The sequence below is a fragment of the Pleurodeles waltl genome, chromosome 7, assembly GCF_031143425.1.
Source record: "Pleurodeles waltl isolate 20211129_DDA chromosome 7, aPleWal1.hap1.20221129, whole genome shotgun sequence".
NCBI lineage: Eukaryota > Metazoa > Chordata > Amphibia > Caudata > Salamandridae > Pleurodeles > Pleurodeles waltl.
In genome coordinates this window covers 412,449,140-412,472,779 of record NC_090446.1, presented here as the reverse complement: position 1 = coordinate 412,472,779, position 23,640 = coordinate 412,449,140, and the positions used below count along the sequence as shown (strand labels likewise).

At 46.3% G+C, this 23,640-nt stretch overlaps 1 protein-coding gene across 4 annotated transcripts in view; it reads left to right on the top strand.

Annotated features, from left to right (window-relative positions):
* RALGAPB (Ral GTPase activating protein non-catalytic subunit beta) overlaps positions 1–23,640 on the top strand; it is a 1,713,320-nt gene that overhangs the window by 875,816 nt on the left and 813,864 nt on the right. For all 4 annotated transcript variants that reach the window (XM_069243900.1, XM_069243898.1, XM_069243901.1 and 1 more), the window contains one exon: positions 18,356–18,538. In XM_069243900.1, coding sequence (XP_069100001.1) covers positions 18,356–18,538 — 183 coding nt within the window. The remainder of the gene's footprint in view (positions 1–18,355; positions 18,539–23,640) is intronic.

Genomic DNA, 23,640 nt, shown 5'->3' with positions numbered 1-23,640 from the left:
ATTTAGCAGCTAAAACACTTTTTTTTTTTTTTAAACATTTGGTCCTCATCATCATTATTTCCCCAAAAGTTTTGTACGTATATGCCAAGCAGCTACAATATACTTGCTAACCGCACAAGATAGAGGGAGAGAAGTTTCCCTCATCATGATCCTTAAGGCAACAATACAATGTCTTACCCCCATATTACTGCACACAGATCGTAACCACTTCCGTCGCGCAATCAAATAAGCAGGGCATATAAACATGAAATGTACAATAGATTCTGAAATTTGATTGCAACTCGGGCAAGTGTCAGGACTTGGGATCGCACTCCGCGTACTGCCATAGGATTTAAGAGGCAGACAACCATATCTGAACTGAATATATAGACTCTTACTTAATGGATCAAGAATTGTATCCATAAATGGTTCCAAATATGGATACCATTTAAAATCAAAGAATTGTGACGTCAATCTGCCGTGTGTTGAGCACAGCAGATAGTTTTCCCTGACATGTATCCAGTAAACAGTTTTCAGATGATTCTTCTGATCCTTCCTTATACTTTCTGGATGACTCCAAAACTCACTAAGACCCAATCTATGAAACCATTTTGAGATGTGGTTAAACCAGGAAATGGTAAGTACATTTGGTCTATCTAGAATGTCTTGAATAGACTCCTTGTATGTGGATAGCTCAGGGGTGGTCCATACACGGACCCAGAAAAGCAATGGTCGTAGGGCAATTACATCTGAAATGCGTGGAAGGCCGAGGTCCCAGAACATTGGCAGCAGTGGGGTACTGCGAGGACAGGCCAAGATTGACCTTACAAAGTTGTTTTCCCCCACTGCTAGCTTGCCAGTGTTCGAGGACCCCCAAATTTCTGCCCCATAGACCGCAGCGCTCTGTGCCTTTGCTCGGTAAATTTTAATAGTTGGAGTAATCACTCTCTCAGAGGTGGACTTGTGGAAGCGTAAAATGGCCCCAGATCTCTGTGCCAGAAGAGCTAAGCTTTTATCGATTTGGGGCCCCCAATGCAGGTTGTTGCTAATTCTCACCCCCAAATAATCTATGGAGCTTACCATGCCTAGGGGGGTTCCATTATAGAAAATTGAGTATCTCTTTGTGGGGCCACAGCCCAGGGTCATAAGTTTAGTTTTGCTGTGGTTGAGTTCAAGCCCATAGTCAACACAAAACGAACTAAACTTATCCACAAGTGCCTGGAGACCCATAGGAGTTCTGGAGATCAGGAGGGAATCATCAGCAAATAGCAAAATTGGAATTTTGTGGTTATTCAAGGATGGAGCATCATATTGGCAGTTGGTAACGACTTGCACCACCTCATTGATAAACAATGTAAATAGCGTTGGGGCAAGAACACAGCCCTGACGCACTCCTCTCCTAATCTCTATTTTGTCGGTGAGTTCCCCCTGATTACCCCATCTAACTTGTGCAAATGTTTTTTCATGTAATCTTTTAATTAAATGCACTAAGTTTCCTGGGGTACCGATTTTGTTTAATACTCCCCAAAGTTTCTCTCTTGGGACAAGATCGAATGCAGATCTCAGATCTACAAAGGCAACATAAAGTTTTTGCTTAGATAGGGTGACATACTTCCAAAATAGTAATGACAGTCTGAAGACTTGGTCCATGGTATTAGTTTTAGGCCGAAAACCGGCCTGTAAGGGGGATAAAATTTGGTTGTCTTGGATCCAATCGGTAAGCCTGTCTAAGACTTGCTTAGCAAACGTCTTCTGAAGGATGTCAATAAGGCTGATTGGACGGTAGTTTGCAGGTGAACCTACATCACCCTTTTTATAAATCGGTATTATTTCTGCGCCACGCCAAGAATCTGGAATAGGGCTACCAGCTGCTATGGCATTATGTGTTCCATATTTCAACTCCTTTTATCTGTACTCCCTTGTCCTGCTGCAAATGAAGACCCTGTGCCCTGTGCCTCTGCTTTAGCCCATTTTAACAGGTCATTTAACCAGTGCTGTGTGTCTGGTGTGGTCAGTGCCTTCCACTGCATCGCTAGTAGGCGCTTAAATAACATAAACGCCAGGTCAATGCACTTGTGTAATTGCTTTCCCTTAGCTGACCTCTTGCGAACTCCCAAAAGGCATGACTCATGTGTAGGAGACAGTGGATGTTCAACCAGCTCAGCCGCTAAAGAGGTGATGGTGTGCCAGGAACGGAAAACCGGTGGGCAAGCCCATATCATGTGGTAAAAATTAGCTTCTTTCTCCCCACATCTAGGGCATTCGTGACTATTATGGGGGAACATGCACAATAGCCTATGTGGGGATAAAGAGGCTTGATGTAAATAATTAAATTGGGTGTAGCTGAAACGTGGATTTTGTGCCACCATTTTGACCATGTTAAGCTACATGTTTCATTCCGGCTGTGACAACGGCGTCACAAGAACATGGTCCCATCGAGCCTGCGTGTTAATATGTGCGTCTGCAGTGTTCTCTAACAAATCCTTATATAACTGGGAGATTGTGTATTCAAGTCCTGAGCTCGCTAGCAATGTGTGTAGTAATGGGTGAACTGTGGGTTCATTATCCCCATTATGCCATATCCTGTGTGTGAGTTGTTGTAATGCAGTATAAGTTCAGAATCGCTGTGGTCCTACATCATAGGTGAGTGCAAGTTCAGAGTAAGGCATTTCTTTACCATCCTTGAAGATGTCTCCCAATGTTTTTACGCCTAATGTGGTCCATGTTTCTAGGTCATGGTGTGTGCTTAGTTGCCTTATTCCCTGGATGGCCAGTAATGGTATCCTGGGTGTGTAGCGAGGGATAGTTCCCACTTTAAGGACATAGCGATGCCAACACCATCTAGCCACGGTCACTCGAAATATTCGTGTGCCGTGGGGAATTCATGTTGTCCTGTAGACATCCCAGCACACTGGTGTGCCCCAGTATCTCACATATCGACAAAAGTTCTATATTGGGAAGGTTTTGCATCCATAGCAACGGCCATTTAAGTTGTGCAGATGCATAATATAGTTCATAATTTGGTGCACCTAATCCACCTTGTGAGGTAGACGCATAAGTGGTAGTAAGAGCTACACGGCTACGCCCTCCTTTCCATATTAGATCTGTCAATAGGCTGTTCAAAATTTCAAAGAAAGATCGAAGGATGATTAGTGGAAGAGCTGTGAAGTAGTATAGTAATCTGGGGAGCACTATCATCTTCGCGATAGCCACCCTGTCCATTGGTGACAGCCGTAATGAATTCCAGAACGCTAATGAGCCTTTTATGGACCTGATCGCACGTCCTAAATTGCCTTCCCTCAAATCGACTAGGTTATGGTATACATGTATACCCAGGTATTTGAATGTAGAGGAGCACCAGGGTATTTCATATGCATTGGGATTAGTTCGTAGGTGTTCTGGGATCAGTGTCATCCGGAATACACAGGATTTTGACCAGTTCACACATAGTCCTGATATGTCACCGAAATGTTCCAATAATTGTAGTAAGCACAGAAGCAAATCTGTACACTTACATAGGTATATGAGCGCATCATCTGCATAAATGGATACTATCTGATGCCCGGCTCCATCGGGGATACCCCACTGCCGTGCCCGTAGTCTGAGCTGAGCTGCCAGAGGTTCTATAGCAAACAGGAGCGGCGATAGAGGGCATCCCTGCTTAGTACCCCGGCCTATGGGAAAGCTATCTGAAATGATCCTGCCTGTTTTGACCCTAGCCGTAGGATTGGAGTACAGGGTATCAATCCCATGGACTTCAAGGCTTCTCTTAGGAACGGCCAACCAAGAGTATCAAATGCTTTTTCAATGTCATAGTCTGATTCCAAGGTGGCCAAAATGAGCCACAGAAACTTGCAGATGTTCAAGATGGTGCTCCGACCAGGGATGTATCCCGGTTGGACTTCATGTATCAGGTGGGACATGAACGGCAAGTATCTTGCCTAATATCTTACAGTCTAGGTTCAGTAGCTACAAAGGCCTGTAAGATCATAAATCTAGCGGATCCCGGCCGGGCTTGTGCAGGACCACTATTAACGCTTCGCATTGGGAGTCCGAAAGTCGCCTCTTTATTTGGGCTTCCTGGAGCATCTCTTGATCAACCGTGTCTCAAAAGTCTGATAGTATTCCACTGGTAGGCCATTGCCGCCTGGTGCCTTGTTATGAACTAATTGTTGCATTGCTGATTTTATTTCCTCTGCCCCAATGGGTCTCTCCAATTCTTGTTGTAATGGAGAGAGCTGAGCGAGGGGGAGTGAGCAAAAGAAGTCCCTTATCCTTGTTTCTGGGGGTCTGGTCTCGCCTCATATAATGTGCTATGGTATTGTTTAAAAGCATCATTTATGTCTGCCTGTGCATTAACTATTGTCCCATTGTTGAGTCGAATGGTCCCAATAGGAGTGCGTGGTGTCTCACTCCTAACTAACCATGTTAGTAGTCTACCCGATCGGTCGCCCTCTGAGTGCAGTGTAGACATGTAATGGCGGTAGTTAAATTTCCGCAGGTGCAGGTCTGCTTCATTCCTGCGTGGTTCAAGGAGGGCATCAGGTGTCGCAGTTCCCTGCGCCACCGCACACTCCACGCCGTATAAGTCTGATTCTGCTTGTGTCAGTTCCTTCGATAGTGTGCAATGCAGTCCCCCTGCTGCTGACAAACAGCAGCCTCTTACTACAATTTTGTGTGCATCCCACTCTATTGCTCGCTCTGCTGTCGTGCCCCCGTTTAGATAAAAATACGTGGATATATGCTCGGCCATTTCTGAGCGGAAGGGAAGGTCCAGCAGCAGTTCTGACTGCAGCCGCCATATGGGTATCCGGGTGCGTATTCCGCCCCATTGCACGGTGGCCATAGGCTGTCTGCCGGCAAGCTCTAACCAGTTCTTCCGAACTAAGCAGCAAGTCAATTTGGGTGTGTAATCTGTGTACCGGGGAATAGAAGGAATATTCCCTGTCCAGGGGGTGGGTAAGCTGCCACACATCCCTTAACCCCGCTGAGATATCCACTGCTGAAGCGACTTAGTGGTTTCCTGCTGGGACCTCCCATTAATGATGGATGGGACCTGTTGTAGGAAGTTGGCTCTATATATACTATTTCAAAGTAAGAAATAGTGTACACAGAGTACAAGGGTTCCCCTTAGAGGTAAGATAGTGGCAAAAAGAGATAATTCTAATGCTCTATTTTGTGGTAGTGTGGTTGAGCAGTAGGCTTATCAGAGGGTCGTGTTAAGCATTTATTGTACACACACAGGCAATAAATGAGGAACACACACTCAAAGACTTACTCCAGGCCAATAGGTTTTTATATAGAAACATATATTTTCTTAGTTTATTTGAAGAACCACAGGTTCAAGATTTACAAGTAATACTTTAAATGAAAGGTAGTTCACTTAGGTACTCTAGGAACTTTGAATAATCACAATGTCATGTACAGTCTTGACAAAAATGGCAATAAGCTATTTTAAAAGTGGACACTGCAAAAATCAACAGTTCCTGGGGGAGGTAAGTAGAGGCTAAGTTCACAGGTAAGTAAAACACTTACAGGGTTAAAAGTTGGGTCCAAGGTAGCCCACCGTTGGGGGTTCAAGGCAACCCCAAAGTTACCACACCAGCAGCTCAGGGCCGGTCCGGTGCAGAGGTCAAAGAGGTGCCCAAAACACATAGGCTTCAATGGAGAACAGGGGTGCCCCGGTTCCAGTCTGCCAGCAGGTAAGTACCCGCGTCCTCGGGGGCATACCAGGGGGGTTTTGTAGGGCACCGGGAAGGACACAAGCAGGCACAGAAAGTACACCCTCAGCGGCACAGGGGTGGCTGGGTGCAGAGTGCAAACAGGCGTTGGGTTTTGTATAGGAAGTAATGGGGAGACCCGGGGGTCTCTTCAACAATGCAGGCAGGCACGGGGGGGCTCCTCAGGGTAGCCCCCACCTAGGCTAGGCAGAGGGTCGCCTGGGGGTCGCTCCTGCACTGGAGTTCGGTTCCTTCAGGTCCTGGGGGCTGCGGATGCAGTGTTGGTTCCAGGCGTCGGGTCCCTTGTTACAGGCAGTCATGGTCAGGGGGAGCCTCTGGATTTCCTCTGCAGGCGTCGCTGTGGGGGCTCAGGGGGGTCGTCTCTGGCTACTCACGGAATCGCAGTCGCTGGGGAGTCCTTCCTGTAGTGTTGGTTTTCCGCAGGTCGAGCCGGGGGCGTAGGGTGCAGAGTGGAGAGTCTCACGCTTCCGGCGGGAAATGTGTAGTCTTCAAAGTGTTTTTTTTGTTGCAAGAAAGTTGCAGATTGTTGAACAGGGCCGCTGTTCACGGGAGTTTCTTGGTCCTTGGTTGCAGGGCAGTCCTCTGAGGCTTCAGAGGTCGCTGGTCCCTGTTGGATGCGTCGCTGTTGCAGTGTTCTTCGAAGTTGGGAGACAGGCCGGTAGGGCTGGGGCCAAAGCAGTTGTTGTCTCCGTCTTCACTGCAGGGCTTCAGGTCAGCAGTCCTTCTTCTTGTTAAGGTTGCAAGAATCTAATGTCCTAGGTTGTGGGGAGCCCCTAAATACTGCATTTAGGGGTGTGTTTGGGTCTGGGAGGGCAGTAGCCAATGGCTACTATCCTTGAGGGTGGCTACACCCTCTTTGTGCCTCCTCCCTGTGGGAAGGGGGGGCACATCCCTAATCCTATTGGGGGAATCCTCCATCCACAAGAGGGAGGATTTCTAAAAGTAAGGGTCACCTCAGCTCAGGACACCTTAGGGGCTGTCCTGACTGGTGAGTGACTCCTGCTTGTTTTTCTTATTATCTCCTCCAGCCTTGCCGCCAAAAGTGGGGGCAGTGGCCGGAGGGGCGGGCATCTCCACTAGCTGGGATGCCCTGCGGTGCTGTAACAAAAGGGGTGAGCCTTTGAGGCTCACTGCCAGGTGTTAAAGTTCCTGCAGGGGGAGGTGAGAAGGACCTCCACCCAGTACAGGCTTTGTTCCTGGCCACAGAGTGACAAAGGCACTCTCCCCATGGGGCCAGCACATGTCTGGTGTGTGGCAGGCTGGCAGGAACTGGTCAGCCTACACTGGAAGTTGGGTATGTTTTCAGGGAGCATCTCTAAGATGCCCTCTGGGTGTATTTGACAATAAATTGCACACTGGCATCAGTGTGCATTTATTCTGCAGAGAAGTTTGATACCAAACTTCCCAGTTTTCAGTGTAGCCATTATGGTACTGTGGAGTTCGTGTGTGACAAACTCCCAGACCATATATTCTTATGGCTACCCTGCACTTAAAATGTCTAAGGTTTTGCTTAGACACTGTAGGGGCATAGTGCTCATGCACATATGCCCTCACCTGTGGTATAGTGCACCCTGCCTTAGGGCTGTAATGCCTGCTAGAGGGTTGACTTACCTATGCCACAGGCAGTGTGAGGTTGGCATGACACTCTGGGGGGAGTGCCATGTCGACTTAGTCATTTTCTCCTCACCAGCACACACAAGCTGTGAGGCAGTGTGTATGTGCTGAGTGAGGGGTCCCCAGGGTGGCATAAGACATGCTGCAGCCCTTAGAGACCTTCCCTGGCATCAGGGCCCTTGGTACCAGGGTTACCAGTTACAAGGGACTTACCTGAGTGCCAGGGTTGTGCCAGTTGTGGAGACAAAGGTACTGTTTAGGGAAAGAACACTGGTGCTGGGGCCTGGTTAGCAGGGTCCCAGCACACTTTCAAATCATAACTTAGCATCAGCAAAGGCAAAAAGTCAGGGGGTAACCATGCCAAGGAGGCATTTCCTTACACCTGTCCATATTAATGTCTGGTACACAATTTAGGTCTCCACCCCATATGATGGTGGATGTTGGGTCTTTAAATAGCGTAAGCTGGATCGACAAAAAGAAGTCGCTTTGTTTTATGTTGGGGACGTATATCCCCGTTATGTTGAGCGGTTTACCATCTAATGTACCCTCCAACAATATATACTGACCATTAGTGTCCACCTTGTGGTGTTCCACCACATATGAGACCACTGGTGCCACCCATATCAGCACTCCTCTAGCGTATGATGATGTGGTTGTGCCATATAATTGCCTGCAACATGTAGTGTCCAGAGCATGCAGGTCTGACGCCGTGAGATGTGTCTCTTGTAATATTGCTATATGTATTGTGTATCGCTCCAAGTAATTATAAATCCTAAGGCGTTTAGTGAGAGTAGACATGTCTCTCACATTCCAGGTTAGTATGTTGTAGGTATCAATACTCATGTGATGTGAGTGTTGTGGTGAGATATACAAGTGATGTTGTGTGTATCTTGTGGTAATTCCCCCCTTTTTGCTGTAAGTGTGACAATGACATGTGGCATGTGCTAACGTAAGAACAACAAATTGAATAAAAACTCGCCAGGTGACACCTAGCATGTAGAATGTGTGCACAACAAGTGCAACATAGGGCAATAATGGCCATCTTGTCTCTACGGAAACCCATAAGGTGTAGTGGGGAGCGTATGTGAAAGGGGCAGGAATAGCATGGGTCTGCAGCCCCTTCCACTAGTCTGTTCGCCTATTCATTCTTGTCTATAGAGTTAGCTGTCGCACCTGTGGTTCATTCTGTGAAACAATGGGCAAGCTGATGCTGAGTTACTGTTGGCGGAAGAGCGCATCCTCCACATCAGTCCCTCGTACATCCTACTTGTTGTACATGTAGTGTCTTGACCAGGGAGCCTGTAAGTCGACGATCCAGATTTTGTAAGCCCAGCTGGGCCCATAAGGCTACACATGTCGATCAGCTCTACAGGGCGTCCGCTGCACGTGGGGTAAGTTCAGGGCCAAAAGCCAACGGAGACGTGCGGAAACGGCCCTGTGTTTCAGTTTGAGTCAGTGCACGTATCATCCCGAAGAGGAGTATAATGGTTGGAGGAGAACTGGTTAGCTTCCTTCAGGGCCTGTGCTTGGCTCGCAGCTGCCTGCTCTCTGGAGGGTCGTGCTGTATTTCCAGTTTTTTTCTTGTGCTGAGGTTGAGGCGTGATCCATTCATTAATTTTGGTTACATCTGTTAGTGGGGAAACCAATCCTTTAGCATGCACCCAGGTCCATGCGTCTCCTGTTGAAGGAAAGATGTGTGTCTTCTCTCCGTCCACTACACGGAGACGTGCTGGGAATAATAGTGAGTAGTTGATGTTGCATTCCTGCTTAACCTTCGTGAAGGATGCCCGCCTCCGCTGTACCTCCATGGTGTAATCAGGGTATGCAGTGATGGTGGTGTTATCAAATCGCCAAGGGCCTTGCGATCTGAACTACTTTGGAATCTAGTCCCGATCACAGAGGTTAAGGAACCGCTCAATCAGAGGGCAAGCTGGGGCCCCCCTCGTGGCGGTCTGCCCGGGATCCGGTGGGCGTACTCGACCACCAAATAGAGCGATATTAGGTCTGTCATCACCTTGTCCTTCAGCTATTGTTCCAGAAATTCTTCTGCATTGGGTAATTCTGCTTGTTCCGGAAACCCTACAAAGCGAATGTTGTTCCTCCTAGACCTGCCTTCCACAGCCTCTGCTCTTCGTTTTAGTGCTGTCACTTCTGTTTCCAGGCTATGCAGTTGACTTTGCAGTGCAATAACTTCTGGACGGACCGTTGCAATTGAGGTTTCATTGGATGATACTCTGCCAGTTTGCGTTGATCTGCTCTTAGGAGATTCACCTCAAGCGCCAGCGAGTCAATCTTGCCTTCCAGGGTCGTTTAAGTATCCAATATGGCTTGTAATAGTTTGTCAAATTGAGAGGAGTGGGATCGCAGTGTTTCACTTAGTTGCTGGAGGGATGCTGTTTAATCGACAGTTGTGGGTTTAGCAATTAGCATATCTTCTGTAGCTGTTGTTGACAGTCGTGCCTGCTATGGTTTGACCATGGCGGTGAGTGATCGTGCTGTTGATCACGTCTTTGTGCTCGTGTATGGGTCTACGACGATTTGTTTCCCCCCTCTTGCGGCATCCGCCCGCGCCTGTTTGCACTCGTGTTAGGCTGTCCCATGTCGTGAGCACTAGCGCCAGTGTTGGGGTAGAGTTTTAACGTTTTCCGCTTCCAGGAGGTGAGCAACACATGCCCTATGGGCCTGCCAGCGGTAATCTGTACAGGACGACCACTTCAATTTGCAGTGGGAGGCGCTTTGCGTGTTTGTGTTTTCATTGCATAGTTTCACCTTCCTGGGGTTTACACCAGTTTCGGTCTCTTCCCACCCCAGCGCTGTTCCCCAGTAGTGTGTCGGCACCAATCAGTCCCTGGTCCGGCATGACGCCCACACAATGTACCGTTGCTGGTCGGTGTATATTTCGTTGTGCAGTTGGCTAATGTGTCGCCCTTGAGGCACCTCACAGCACTATCTCAACGGCGTCCGCTCACTACATGCAAATTTGTGATACCTCCAGCATCTCGGACCAGGCAACCGGAGCTGCCGCGCTCTGCTCTGGTAGGTCACCTTCTTCGGTTCGTCTTGCTGCTGCTGTCCGCCAGGCTGCACAGCTTCAGCCGCACCTCCCTGTACCCCTCGGGGTCTCCGTGGTCCCACCCCGGGTCACTTGTACAGCCAATCACAACATCCGAGCGCGCCTGAGTTCAGGAGCTCACCTTCTTCGGGGCCCAGGTCACCAGCCGCCGCGCTCCACCTCCAAAGGCTGCCCCAGCTGTTTTACAGTGCATGTGGGCACCGACCCACTTAACAATCCTTTGGGATCCACCGTGAACCCCACCAGGAGGAGGCTGGTGAGGTATTAGAGAGGATTATTTAAGGGCCGAGAGCGGAGCGCATTATAGAGCGTCTGCTCCGGTCGCCATCTTCGCCACGCCCCATACCAACGTATTCTAAAGCTGCTTGTTAAAGGTTACTAATGCTGGCTATATAGTACATACTGCCTCTGGTGCATTCTGGCTCGTGGCGAGTACTCTTCAGTCAGAGCCAAAACTCAGCTGCACGGGGGGGGCAAAAAAACTTCAGGAGTCTCATGCCAGGACAAGGGCATTCACAATGCGTCGTTTTCCACGTCAATTTCAGGGCGAAGGACGCCCTGCTTCAAGGGCTGCCAAAATAACACGGAGTGTTGAAGCAAAGCGCCCGACTCCCTATGATAGTCATATGAACATGGAATCATCTCCAAACACTGCCCCTCTGCTAACCACTCACTCAACTCTCAGCACGTCCCTGCTCATAATCAACACAACAAAGTTGCGTCTTGGTTCTGATTCTTTGTCCGAGGAGGTCAGAGAGCCGTACCCAGACTCGAATCTGGACCCAGTTAATAAAGTCTGCTTACTTTTGAATCAGTCAACTCTCAGCTCTAGCTGCGAGGCTAGTTGCAATAAAACTCAAGATGCGGGTTCAGCATCTAAGCTGTTATATCCTCTGTTTAGTGGTGGAGTGTGGAGGGGCCAAAAAGATGTTACTCCTGCGCTAATCAGCGACTCAATCTCCCCCCCCCCCAGGTTAACAGTTCCTCACCTGATGCACTTCACGATCCAGTACATATCATTGGGATTAACACTGCAATGAGGTCCTCTGTGAATTCCATTGTAAATGGACCCCCCCAGCCGGCCCAAGATCAGTTGAACTTTTAAGTAGGGCACCTGTCTCAGGAGCTTAGATGTAAGGCAAGCACTGGCTTCCCCTCTGAAACTTTTCTCCTTCATATTCTAAGTTAGCTCAAAACTCTGAAAGTCTTGCACGAAGAAGCAAACCAGAGTACAGAATCACAATTAAATTTAACTTGTAGTAATATACAGCAACTCAACTCACATATCCAAGAGGTGGAACAGCGTCTATCCGATCTGGAAGATGCAGGCTCTTCTTTGGAGGCATCAATGGCAAAATGCCAAGCAGATCTGTTAGACTTAGAGATTCGGCTAGATGACGCTGAGAACGGCTCACGTAGATCTAATGTCAGATTTACTGGAGTCCCTGAAGGACGCGAAAATGGTTAGACTGTCACAGACCTAATCACCGATCTTATCTCACATCATGTTCTTTCAGAACCAACGGATAAACATTTAGATCTTACTATCATGCAAGCCCATCAGGTCCCTGCAGTATAGCACCCAACGCAAATACCCTCAAACTATTCTTGTAAACTTTGGCGACTTTCGCATTAAAGAACGTATCCTTCAGCAAGCAATCAAGAGTAAAATACATCAGTTCCCCGGCAATTATGCTTTTAAAATTTTCTCAGATATGTCAGTAGCTGCTGCACATCGGAGGAGAGAATTGAAGGGGATGATCCCCGCATTTCAAAAAGCCGGTGCCCCGGCAGGGATAGTGCAACAATCTAAACTTAACGTTTTTTTTCAGGGACATTCAAGTCTAGTTCATACAGTTGAAGCTACTAAGACTCTTTTGCATTCGATTAAAAAATCTGATCAATCATGTCGGGGGGGAGAAACATAAAAAAGAGAATTGAAGTACAGGTCTTCACTATGCAATGAGAGGGGTGAATTTGTTTGGGAATGGGTGATCCCGTAGAGTGTGAACACGGCACATCTTTTTTAGGCACTTACATTCCAGTCCCTTTGCTGTCTATGGCAACCAGGGCCATGCCAAGGCACCCTAGGGAAGAAAGGGCTCAGGGGGTGAAGGGGTGGCCCCGGATCGCCCTGACAGGAGAACCCCAGGTGTTGGCCACCCAAGGGAAGGGTGAGGGAGGCAGCAAGGGGTACAAGATCCTTTTATTTCCATATTAAAAAGTAGCTATGTGCAGTTCAGAATGACTAGGTCCACAGTGCAGATGACACCATCTGATGCAGGCCAAGGTCAAAACTTTTTGGCGGTTTTAGATTACTCAGTATTTAGGCAATCTATTATAAGAATCTAATGGCAAGGTTGAACTCCTCATTAAACAAAATTGGGACGTCAATGAGTTAAATAATTGAAGGAAAAGGAGTGCAATTGAAGAGAGGATAAATGCTCTGAACCCCTCTGTTATTCCACTACAAGAAACTCATATTCCGGCAAAAAAAACAGCGAGCTTTAACAGGTTTTTTTTTTTTTTTTTTTTGTGACCCTGAAGGGCGGTGGTGCTGGGTGCACTGCCTAATTGTTAAAGAAAGATTTACTTTTGTTAGTTTTTATGCACCTTTTGATAGATGATCTGGCCCCTTATGTGGAACTGTTTCAATCCCTTTTGCAACTCTCAGGCAAAATCATTATCATTGGGGATTTCAATTTTCTTCAGGATCCATTCATGGACACAACTTCTAGCGGTAAAAAACATAAACCTAGAGTTGCCAAAATTTTCAAAGACTATGTTAAAGAGTTGATGCTCTGTGACCCTTGGAGAATAAAAGCCCCAAATGAGAGTATACGTGCATCTCAAGCTGGTTTAAAAGCGCCTCCCAAATTGATTTTTTTCTGATATCTAAAATAATGCGTTTCAAGAGCCAATCTGTGAGGCATTCTTCTCTATCCGACCATGCCACCCTGTTCAACCAGCAAATCCTCTAGGATAAGGGATGTGTACAGGCCTCTATAGTTTAAATACATTTTTTTTTTTAATGTAATCAGGGAACTTCAGCCCCATCTATGGTCTGGGATGCATTTAAGGCGTTTTTTAGGGGGTTGGCAATCGCTAAGGGGACAGAAGATAAATCTTGTTAGAGGCAACAAGCTAGAGTACTGGAAGAAGCAGTGCAGAGGAGTTTAGCTATCTATCTCCATACCCCTACGGAAAACAATAGAAAATATTTCGGACTAGCTAAAGGGGCACTGTCTAACAGTTTTCTTAAAAAGGTTGATATAGGATATCAGACTCACAGACAGAAGGTAAATGAAGAGAGTAACTTTACAGGCAAATTCTTGGACTGGCGAGTTTGAGACCAAATTGCTAGTAATATGATACATGCACTGAGGTGCCCTGTTTCCGGGGAAAGGCATACTGACCCCAGAGCAGTGGGTAAAATCATGCTAGAACATTATAAACAAATTTATAGTCAAACCCAGGATATTGACCTTGAGACCACTAGGGATTTAGTAGGGAAATTAGATATTCCTACTCTCACGGAAAAAGACAGGGACGCTCTTTTGCTGCCATTTAAGAAGTCGGAGCTCCTAGAGGTTGTCAAAAACCTCCCTATGGGAAAGGCCTGTGGACCTGATGGCTTCCCGGCTGAATTTTATAAAATTTTAATCAATGTTTTTATAGATGATTTTTTGTCTTTAATTAATGGCTTGCTCAAGGCGAACAGATCCCCAATTCTTTGTATATGGGGAACGTGGTTAGCTTTCCTAAAAAAAGGACAGGGTAGATCCTAATGCATACAGTCCAATTTCTTTGGGGACTATAAAAAAATTACGAAACGTTTAGCCAATAGGCTTATCAGGGTTGTCACTAAACTGGTGCACCCTGACCAGAATGGGTTTATTGCCGGTTGACAAATTGCGACTAATAAACACTATTTAGCCGAGGCTCTTGACTTTTTTGCTTCTTACACAATTGCTGCCATCATTGTGTTATTAGATGCGGAAATGGCTTTTGATCTAATTGTATGGGATACATTGTTTGCAATATTGTCCGGATATAAGGTGCCCTCCCAGGTTTCTATGTTAATTTAAAGGCTATATCAAAGCTCTAAAGTCAATATCATAATGAATTCTGCCTGTACTGGTCAGCTTCAAATTCGACGCGGATGCCCCCTATTCCCTGTTCTCTTCGCTCTCTTCATTGTACCCTTAGCAATCAAAATCAGACAGAATAATCAGATTCATTCTCTGCTGAAGTCAATAGGGAAGATTAAACTCCACGCTGACGATATTATGTTTTTGGATGAAGAGAAGTCCTCCCAGGAGGAGGCTCTTAAGGTATTTTCCGAATTTGAGCAAATTGGTGGCTACAAGATTAATATGAGTAAGACCGATATTATTCTTTGTGGCTCTTCCTCTATTAGACTGCTCCCCGAATTAATGCATTGCGTGAATAATAGGTCAAAGAGATACCTTGGGATTAATTTTTCATCCAATACAGGAGATCTTTATGATCTCAATTACACTCCTTTGCTCTTGAAAACCCAGGCCCTGCTTGCACGGTGGGAACCTCTCCCTCTCTCTATTCTTGGTCAAATTGCATTGATTAAAATTGATGTATTACCGTTATTTAACTTTTTGTTTTCGGCCATCCCTTGCGTATTAACATCTTTATTTTTCAAGAAATTATATTCCATGTTAGGCTCATTTATCTGCCAAAATCAGAAGGCGCGTGCTGCACTAAGTGCACTTTATTCTGATAGAGAAAAGGGGGGATAAGAATTACCAAACTTCAAAGATTATTTTTTTGCTTTTTTTGCACATTATGTGACCAATTTCAAAGCCAACCAACCCACGGGCTGCCTATTTTCTCAGGAGTTTCTGCAGCGAGCATAATATTAGGAATCCTGCACTATTGGTGAAATCCCCAAGAAAAGTTCGATACAGGATTCTTAAATGGCTTAATGGAAGAAAATCTGATTTTTTAAAAGAAGATAATCAATCCCATATCTGCACTTTCTCACTCCTCTTACACAGCTTACGTTGCGTTCTGGTTCTCAGCTCCATCCAGAGATAGCAAGGAGATGGGATTATGCAGGATTTAGGAAGATAGGGGACTTTCGCATCAATTACAACTGGGAAACGCTCACAAATATTCAGACGGTTGTCCAAAATGATTTCCTTTTGGTGGGATCCTATAGTACTATCCTCCATAGTTTGAGGGACCTAGATATCGATCTAATCTTCAATACATAGACATTAGTTGCAGAAACTCCTGGGGTAAGGCGAGCTGGTGCTTGGAGAAGGTTACTCCTAGAGCAGGAAAAGACTGATCTCTGGGCAAAGGCGTTGAGAAAATGGGAACGCCAAGAGGGCCTCGATCTGTCAAGGGAGTGCTGGGACAAGAGCAATCATTTAAATTTTACAGTACTCAGAGGCCCGAATTGTCATTGTATAGTATTGTTTAGTAAATGGTTATTATATCGCACCCCGCAAGCCGTATCCCAGATGGTGCCCAGCTGTCTTGATCTCTGTTTTCGTTGTAAGGCAGTAGGTGTGGCTAGTTGAACACACATGATTGGCACTTGTCCACTTATTCAGGAATACTGGGATGGAGAGTTTAAGATATTGACAACTATCGCTCAGATCTCTATAACTACCAGCATCTGGTCGGTGGGCCTGGGCTATGACCCTGGGGCAAGGCTTCCACCCAGGTGGGAAAAACTAGTTTTTATTGCCAGGGCGGTTGCTAGACGTATCTCGTTAAGAAACTGGCTCTTCGATCAAACTCCTTCTTCTGAAGAGTGGCTGAATAAAATCGTGCAGGTCAGAAATCAGGAAATGAGGTATGCTAGGAGAGCGGGCAGTGGTAAAAAAGTTCTCTCAGATTTGGGGCGATTTTTTTCAAGACAACCATGCATTATTATATTCAGGTTTAATAATAAAATAAATCTGGTTCGTTATTTATTCTGATGGTATTCATCTATTCATCTGGTGTTATTCTATTGGAAATTAGTGGAAAGGATGTCTAAGATAAAGTATGCAATTGAAAGGCTTTTTTGTTACCTTGTGGGATCTTGATAAATCATATCAATAAGGAATCTTCAACTAGAAGTCTGTATCAGATGAACAAGTTACTCGCGTTCGGTCACAAATCATTCGGTAGAGATGTATTCTATTTGCAGATTCCTTACCGGCCCACCCATCCTCCCCGCAAACTGGTTTCTAGGGACAGGGTTTCCCTTTCAGGGCCCTAGTTCTGGCGCACCAGGGCCAGGGTTCTTCATGGCTCTGCGCGTCTGCCATGGAAAGTCATGAAAATAAACTGACGTCAGCATGCCATGGTGGTGCCTATATACTACTTGCGACATCCTATCCGGCAACCACAGCGCCAACGATTGATGCGGAGTTGACCGACGCCACCTGACTCATTGTTTAAAAATCTTAGGATCCAGAGTGACGCCTGGTGGAAATTCGAAGGTAAGGAATCTGCAACTAGAATGTTTTTTTAACAGATAATTTGTTACCAAGGTAAGTAACTTGTTCTTTATGTACATAATGGGAATTAACAAAATAGTTTTTAAAAATTAGTAAAGTTAGTTTAGGAGATTTGTGTCAAAACTGTCGTTCCTAGCAAAATAAAAACAAAAGTCTGCATGCATAGCTCAGAAATGGGCAAGTGATATAATCACATCAAATAATTAAATTACATTCAGTACAAGTTTGATATACTGTCATAATGATTGTATTTGCAATGCATGATTTGTTTTGTGTGTAGCCTATTTATTTATAAATACAATGCATTTATTAATCTTTCTATCATTTAACATATTTTAATAATTCAGTGTTTTAATGCTTATTTCTCAAGATGTTTTTCAACAAAATGGGAAATGTTAATTGAGAAAAGCCATTTTCGTTTCCATTCATTTGCATCAAACAGATGCCATGATGTTAAGCTTATTACTGAAGGAGTAAAGCTGAGAACACAAGTTGATGGCGCCGATGAAGGTTACCCTGCTTAATTGCGGTATGTGCAGTAACTCTCGTTGCCACATATATCGCAATAATGAGTTGTGCAGGATCGTCGATCCTCCGTTATTTTTCTAAGCTAAATTTCAGAGGGTTAAATATGGTGAAATTTAGTGGGGCATGCAGATTTTGATTCGTAAAGAACCAAAATCAGGGTGTTTAGCCCTATTTTTAGGAGGAGAGTGAAACTGGCTGCTATTTTGAATCCCTGTTAAATTCTGGACTACATCAGGTGTGATATATATCACACTTTTTCTGAGCCAACCGTAATCCGGGCTCAATAGTTTAACTGGATGAGTAACTCAATGGGATTGTGGTCCATAAAAGACAGTTCATCTAAAAAAATGGTTGATGCACTTAATGTTTTTTTTTTCCATGCAGCTCTTGGACAAAGCGAAAGCATTGTTTAGACTTTGACTTACCATACCCCACAAACTCACAACCATCACTTGGGCCCTTAAAGGTGACTTCGTACATGACACATCATTTGCCTGAAATATGCTAATTCCAGTTCATTGCAATTATAAACATAAACTTGTCCTAAATAATTTTCAGTCGAAATTGTTAATTGAAGGGTGAAGCACAGCTTTCATTGGTGCAGCAGGTACAGTGGTACTGGGTCCTGGAGGCCTGAAGGCCCACTGAACCATGATTGTTAATGTATTTCACAGTTCAGACTGTGGCTAGAGAGTCAATAGGGCCTATGAGGTACTGTATTGAACCACATTATTTTGTTGTTTGAGTTATGAGGCACCTATTTCTGAGTAGTTTGTGATTGAATACATCACACACCACAGATTCTTTGAAAACCGGTGGTTGTGTCTCAGTTGAGGCAACCAGGAAGTGTTTACATATGTTATCCATCAAAATATCTTCAGTTCTCTCATTGCTTTGATGCTAATATTTTAATTTTATTTCCAAAGGTGAACATCTCCATTGACTCGGCTGACAGGAAGAGAGCAGTTAGTTCTGTGTGCACGTACATTGTGTTTCAATGCAGTCGTCCAGCACCATTACACTCCAGAGATCTCCACTCCATGATTGTTGCAGCGTTTCAGTGTCTGTGTGTTTGGCTCACTGAACATTCGAACATGCTGAATGAAAAAGTAAGTAACCTTAAGCATGTATATCTTTATAGTGTAGGAAAGTACCATCTTGCCTGGCATGTTACCCCCATTTTTCACTGTATATATGTTGTTTTAGTTGTATGTGTCACTGGGACCCTGGTATCCCAGGGCCCCAGTGCCCATAAGTGTGCCTGAATGTGTTACCTGTGTAGTGACTAACTGTCTCACTGAGGCTCTGCTAATCAGAACCTCAGTGGTTATGCTCTCTCATTTCTTTCCAAATTGTCACTAACAGGCTAGTGACCAATTTTACCAATTTACATTGGCTTACTGGAACACCCTTATAATTCCCTAGTATATGGTACTGAGGTACCCAGGGTATTGGGGTTCCAGGAGATCCCTATGGGCTGCAGCATTTCTTTTGCCACCCATAGGGAGCTCTGACAATTCTTACACAGGCCTGCTACTGCAGCCTGAGTGAAATAACGTCCACGTTATTTCACAGCCATTTTACACTGCACTTAAGTAACTTATAAGTCACCTATATGTCTAACCTTTACCTGGTAAAGGTTAGGTGCAAAGTTACTTAGTGGGAGGGCACCCTGGCACTAGCCAAGTTGGCCCCACATTGTTCAGGGCCAATTCCCCGGACTTTGTGAGTGCGGGGACACCATTACACGCGTGCACTACATATAGGTCACTACCTATATGTAGCTTCACAATGGTAACTCCGAATATGGCCATGTAACATGTCTATGATCATGGAATTGCCCCCTCTATGCCATCCTGGCATAGTTGGCACAATCCCATGATCCCAGTGGTCTGTAGCACAGACCCTGGTACTGCCAAACTGCCCTTCCTGGGGTTTCACTGCAGCTGCTGCTGCTGCCAACCCCTCAGACAGGCATCTGCCCTCCTGGGGTCCAGCCAGGCCTGGCCCAGGATGGCAGAACAAAGGACTTCCTCTGAGAGAGGGTGTTACACCCTCTCCCTTTGGAAAATGGTGTGAAGGCAGGGGAGGAGTAGCCTCCCCCAGCCTCTGGAAATGCTTTCTTGGGCACAGATGTGCCCAATTCTGCATAAGCCAGTCTACACCGGTTCAGGGGACCCCTTAGCCCTGCTCTGGCGCGAAACTGGACAAAGGAAAGGGGAGTGACCACTCCCCTGACCTGCACCTCCCCTGGTAGGTGTCCAGAGCTCCTCCAGTGTGCTCCAGACCTCTGCCATCTTGGAAACAGAGGTGCTGCTGGCACACTGGACTGCTCTGAGTGGCCAGTGCCACCAGGTGACGTCAGAGACTCCTCCTGACAGGCTCCTTCAGGTGTTGCTAGCCTATCCTCTCTCCTAGGTAGCCAAACCCTCTTTTCTGGCTATTTAGGGTCTCTGTCTCTGGGGAAACTTTAGATAACGAATGCAAGAGCTCATCCGAGTTCCTCTGCATCTCTCTCTTCACCTTCTGCCAAGGAATCAACTGCTGACCGCGCTGGAAGCCTGCAAACCTGCAACATAGTAGCAAAGACGACTACTGCAACTCTAACGCTGATCCTGCCGCCTTCTCGACTGTTTTCCTGGTGGTGCATGCTGTGGGGGTAGTCAGCCTCCTCTCTGCACTAGAAGCTCCGAAGAAATCTCCCGTGGGTCGACAGAATCTTCCCCCTGCAACCGCAGGCACCAAAAAGCTGCATTACCGGTCCCTTGGGTCTCCTCTCAGCACGACGAGCGAGGTCCCTCGAATCCAGCAACTCTGTCCAAGTGACCCCCACAGTCCAGTGACTCTTCAGTCCAAGTTTGGTGGAGGTAAGTCCTTGCCTCACCTCGCTAGACTGCATTGCTGGGAACCGCGACTTTTGCAGCTACTCCGGCCTCCGTGCACTTCCGGCGGAAATCCTTTGTGCACAGTCCAGCCTGGGTCCACGGCACTCTAACCTGCATTGCACGACCTCCTAAGTTGTTCTCCTGCGACGTGGGACTTCTTTGTGCGACTTCGGGTGAGCACTGTTTCACGCATCCTCATAGTGCCTGTTTCTGGCACTTCTCCGGGTGCTACCTGCTGCTGAGAGGGCTCCTTGTCTTGCTCGACGTCCCCTCTCTCTCCTGACGCAATTTGCGACATCCTGGTCCTTCCTGGGCCACAGCAGCAGCCAAAAACGCTTACCGCACGATTTGCAGCTAGCAAGGCTTGTTGGCGGTCTTTCGGCGGGAAAACACTTCTGCACGACTCTCCAAGGCGAGAGGGATCCGTCCACCAAAGGGGAAGTCTCTAGCCCTTTTCGTTCCTGCAGAAACCTCAGCTTCTTCTGTCCAGTAGAAGCTTCTTTGCACCCGCAGCTGGCATTTCCTGGGCATCTGCCCATCTCCCACTTGCTTGTGACTTTTGGACTTGGTCCCCTTGTTCCACAGGTACCCTCGACTGGAAATCCATTGTTGTGCATTGTTGGTTTGTGTCTTTCCTGCCTTATTCCCCTATCACGACTTCTTTGTCCTTTGGGGAACTTTAGTGCACTTTGCACTCACTTTTCAGGGTCTTGGGGTGGGCTATTTTTCTAACCCTCACTATTTTCTAATAGTCCCAGCGACCCTCTACAAGGTCACATAGGTTTGGGGTCCATTCGTGGTTCGCATTCCACTTTTGGAGTATATGGTTTGTGTTGCCCCTATCCCTATGTGTCCCCATTGCATCCTATTGTAACTATACATTGTTTGCACTGTTTTCTAAGACTATACTGCATATTTTTGGTATTGTGTATATATATCTTGTGTATATTTCCTATCCTCTCACTAAGGGTACACTCTAAGATACTTTTGGCATATTGTCATAAAAATAAAGTACCTTTATTTTTAGTATAACTGTGTATTGTGTTTTCTTATGATATTGTGCATATGACACTAAGTGGTACTGTAGTAGCTTCACACGTCTCCTAGTTCAGCCTAAGCTGCTCTGCTAAGCTACCATTATCTATCAGCCTAAGCTGCTAGACACCCTATACACTAATAAGGGATAACTGGGCCTGGTGCAAGGTGCAAGTACCCCTTGGTACTCACTACAAGCCAGTCCAGCCTCCTACATATAGTCAGTAACTAAAAGTGCCAAGAGACCATTGATTGAAATTGTAGTATTTATATACCTCTTAATACCCTTGATGAGTCTTTGAATCGCTTTTCTGTGAGTAGCACAGTACTCGTCAACCCAGAAATGATTAGTATAGGGAAATATGAGTGTGAAAAGCTGGCCTGGTTTGTAGTGGGCACCAGGCCCACTGATCCACCTTAGTTAAATGTAGGCAGTGTATAGCAGCTCAGGCTGCCTAGGAGTAGCTGTAGCAGAGCAGCCAAGGCTGAACTAGGAGACATGTAAAGCTCTTTCAATACCACTTTAGTCACAAAGTACTTGTACACAATAAAAGACAATACTTGAAGTGTTATCAAAAATAAAGGTACTTTATTTTAGTGACACAAGGCCAAAAATATCTTAGAGGCAATACTCCTTATGGAGGCCAGTATTATACACAATATATACACTAGTAACCAAAATCAGGTAAGTACACAATCAGGAAATAGTGCAAACAGTGAAAAATACTATGGATTGCAATGGGCCGAGGGGCACCACGAACCATATACTAAAATAGTGGAATGCGAATGTAGGTTTCCTCCCTAGGCAAGTGTAGTGTGTAGATGGGCGCTGGGAGTGTAAAAAACAAACAAACACCAAAGGTAAGTAAAGTACCGTACCCCACCCCTGTGCCCAGGAAAACAGGAGTAAAGTATAGAAAGTTTCCTCAGAGCACACTAGAAGTTGTGATAAGGGATTATGCAAAAACCAAACAAGACTACAAGAAGCCAACAATGGATTCCTGGACCTGAAGACCTATGAAGAGAGGAGACCAAATCCAGAAGTCGATGAAGAGTCTAGGAAGAACAGGAGTCCCTGCCAACCTGGATGAAGGTACGAAAAGTGGGTTCTCTGGTTAGAAGAAAAGTACAGAAATGCACCAAAGAAGACAGCTGCGGGTTCCTGCTTAGTGCAAGAGATCTCCCATGTTGTCGTTGGATGCAGGCTGTTTTAGTCACTGGATTCCACCAACAACCCTTGGTTCACTCACACAAAGTCGCAGTCTACATCAAAGAGGTGCTGGGCAGACCCAGGAGGGACCTGGGGGTCTTGACTCGGACTGAGGAGTCAGAGGCGGCTCTCAGCACTTTTAGAGAGCCCTCAGAAGACCAGGCAACCCCCACAGGAGTCCCAGGACACTGGGACAAAGGAGTTGCAAATCGTGGTCGTTGCAGCACTACATAAAGGGATCCCATGCTTTCGGATAACAACCCAGGGAGCTGAGCGTCGCAGGATAGAGTGCTAGGGAACCTGAGCTACACTGTGCACAAAGAACTTTTGGAAGAAGTGCACAGAAGCCCAAGGAGCTGCAGAAGACGTGGTGCACCAGGGTACTGTCTGGCATTGGGAGGCAAGCCCTTACCTCTGCCAAACTTGAACAACTGGACTTTTGGACAGTCAGGATCACTTCAGTCCACCACCTGTGTTCCAGGGATTGCTCTCGTCAACAGGAGAGGAGTCCTCAGAGCGTGAACAACCTGGAAACTCTTGCAGTTGCTGGCTGGGGCTGAAGTTGCAGGGTCACTGTAGCCTTCTAGGATACTTTATTGCAGTTACAGCGGTTCCTGGAGCAGTCTGCGGTTGATCTGACGGTCAGAAATCTGAAGCAGAGGATGCAGAGGAGTCCTGGCGGAGTCTTGCAAACAGGATCTGAGGAAACACCCAGTGGAGCGACCCTATATAGCCCTGAGAGGGCTCTCGGGCGTCACCTGCTGGCACTGGCCACTCAGATGCTCCCAGAGGGGTCCCCACACCTTGGAATCCAAGATGGATAACGCCAGGGACACCCTCTAGGAGCTCTGGGCACCAATTCTGGAGTGGTGATGGACAGGGGAGTGTTGACTCCCCCTTTCCTTTATCCAGTTTCGTGCCAGAGTAGGGACTGGGGGGTTCACTGAACTGGTGTAGACTGGATTATGCAAGGAGGGCACCATCTGTGCCCTTCAAAGCATTTCCAGAGGCTCTGGGAGGATACCCCTCCCATGCCTGTACCACCTATTTCTAAAGAGAGAGGGTGTAACACCCTTCTCCT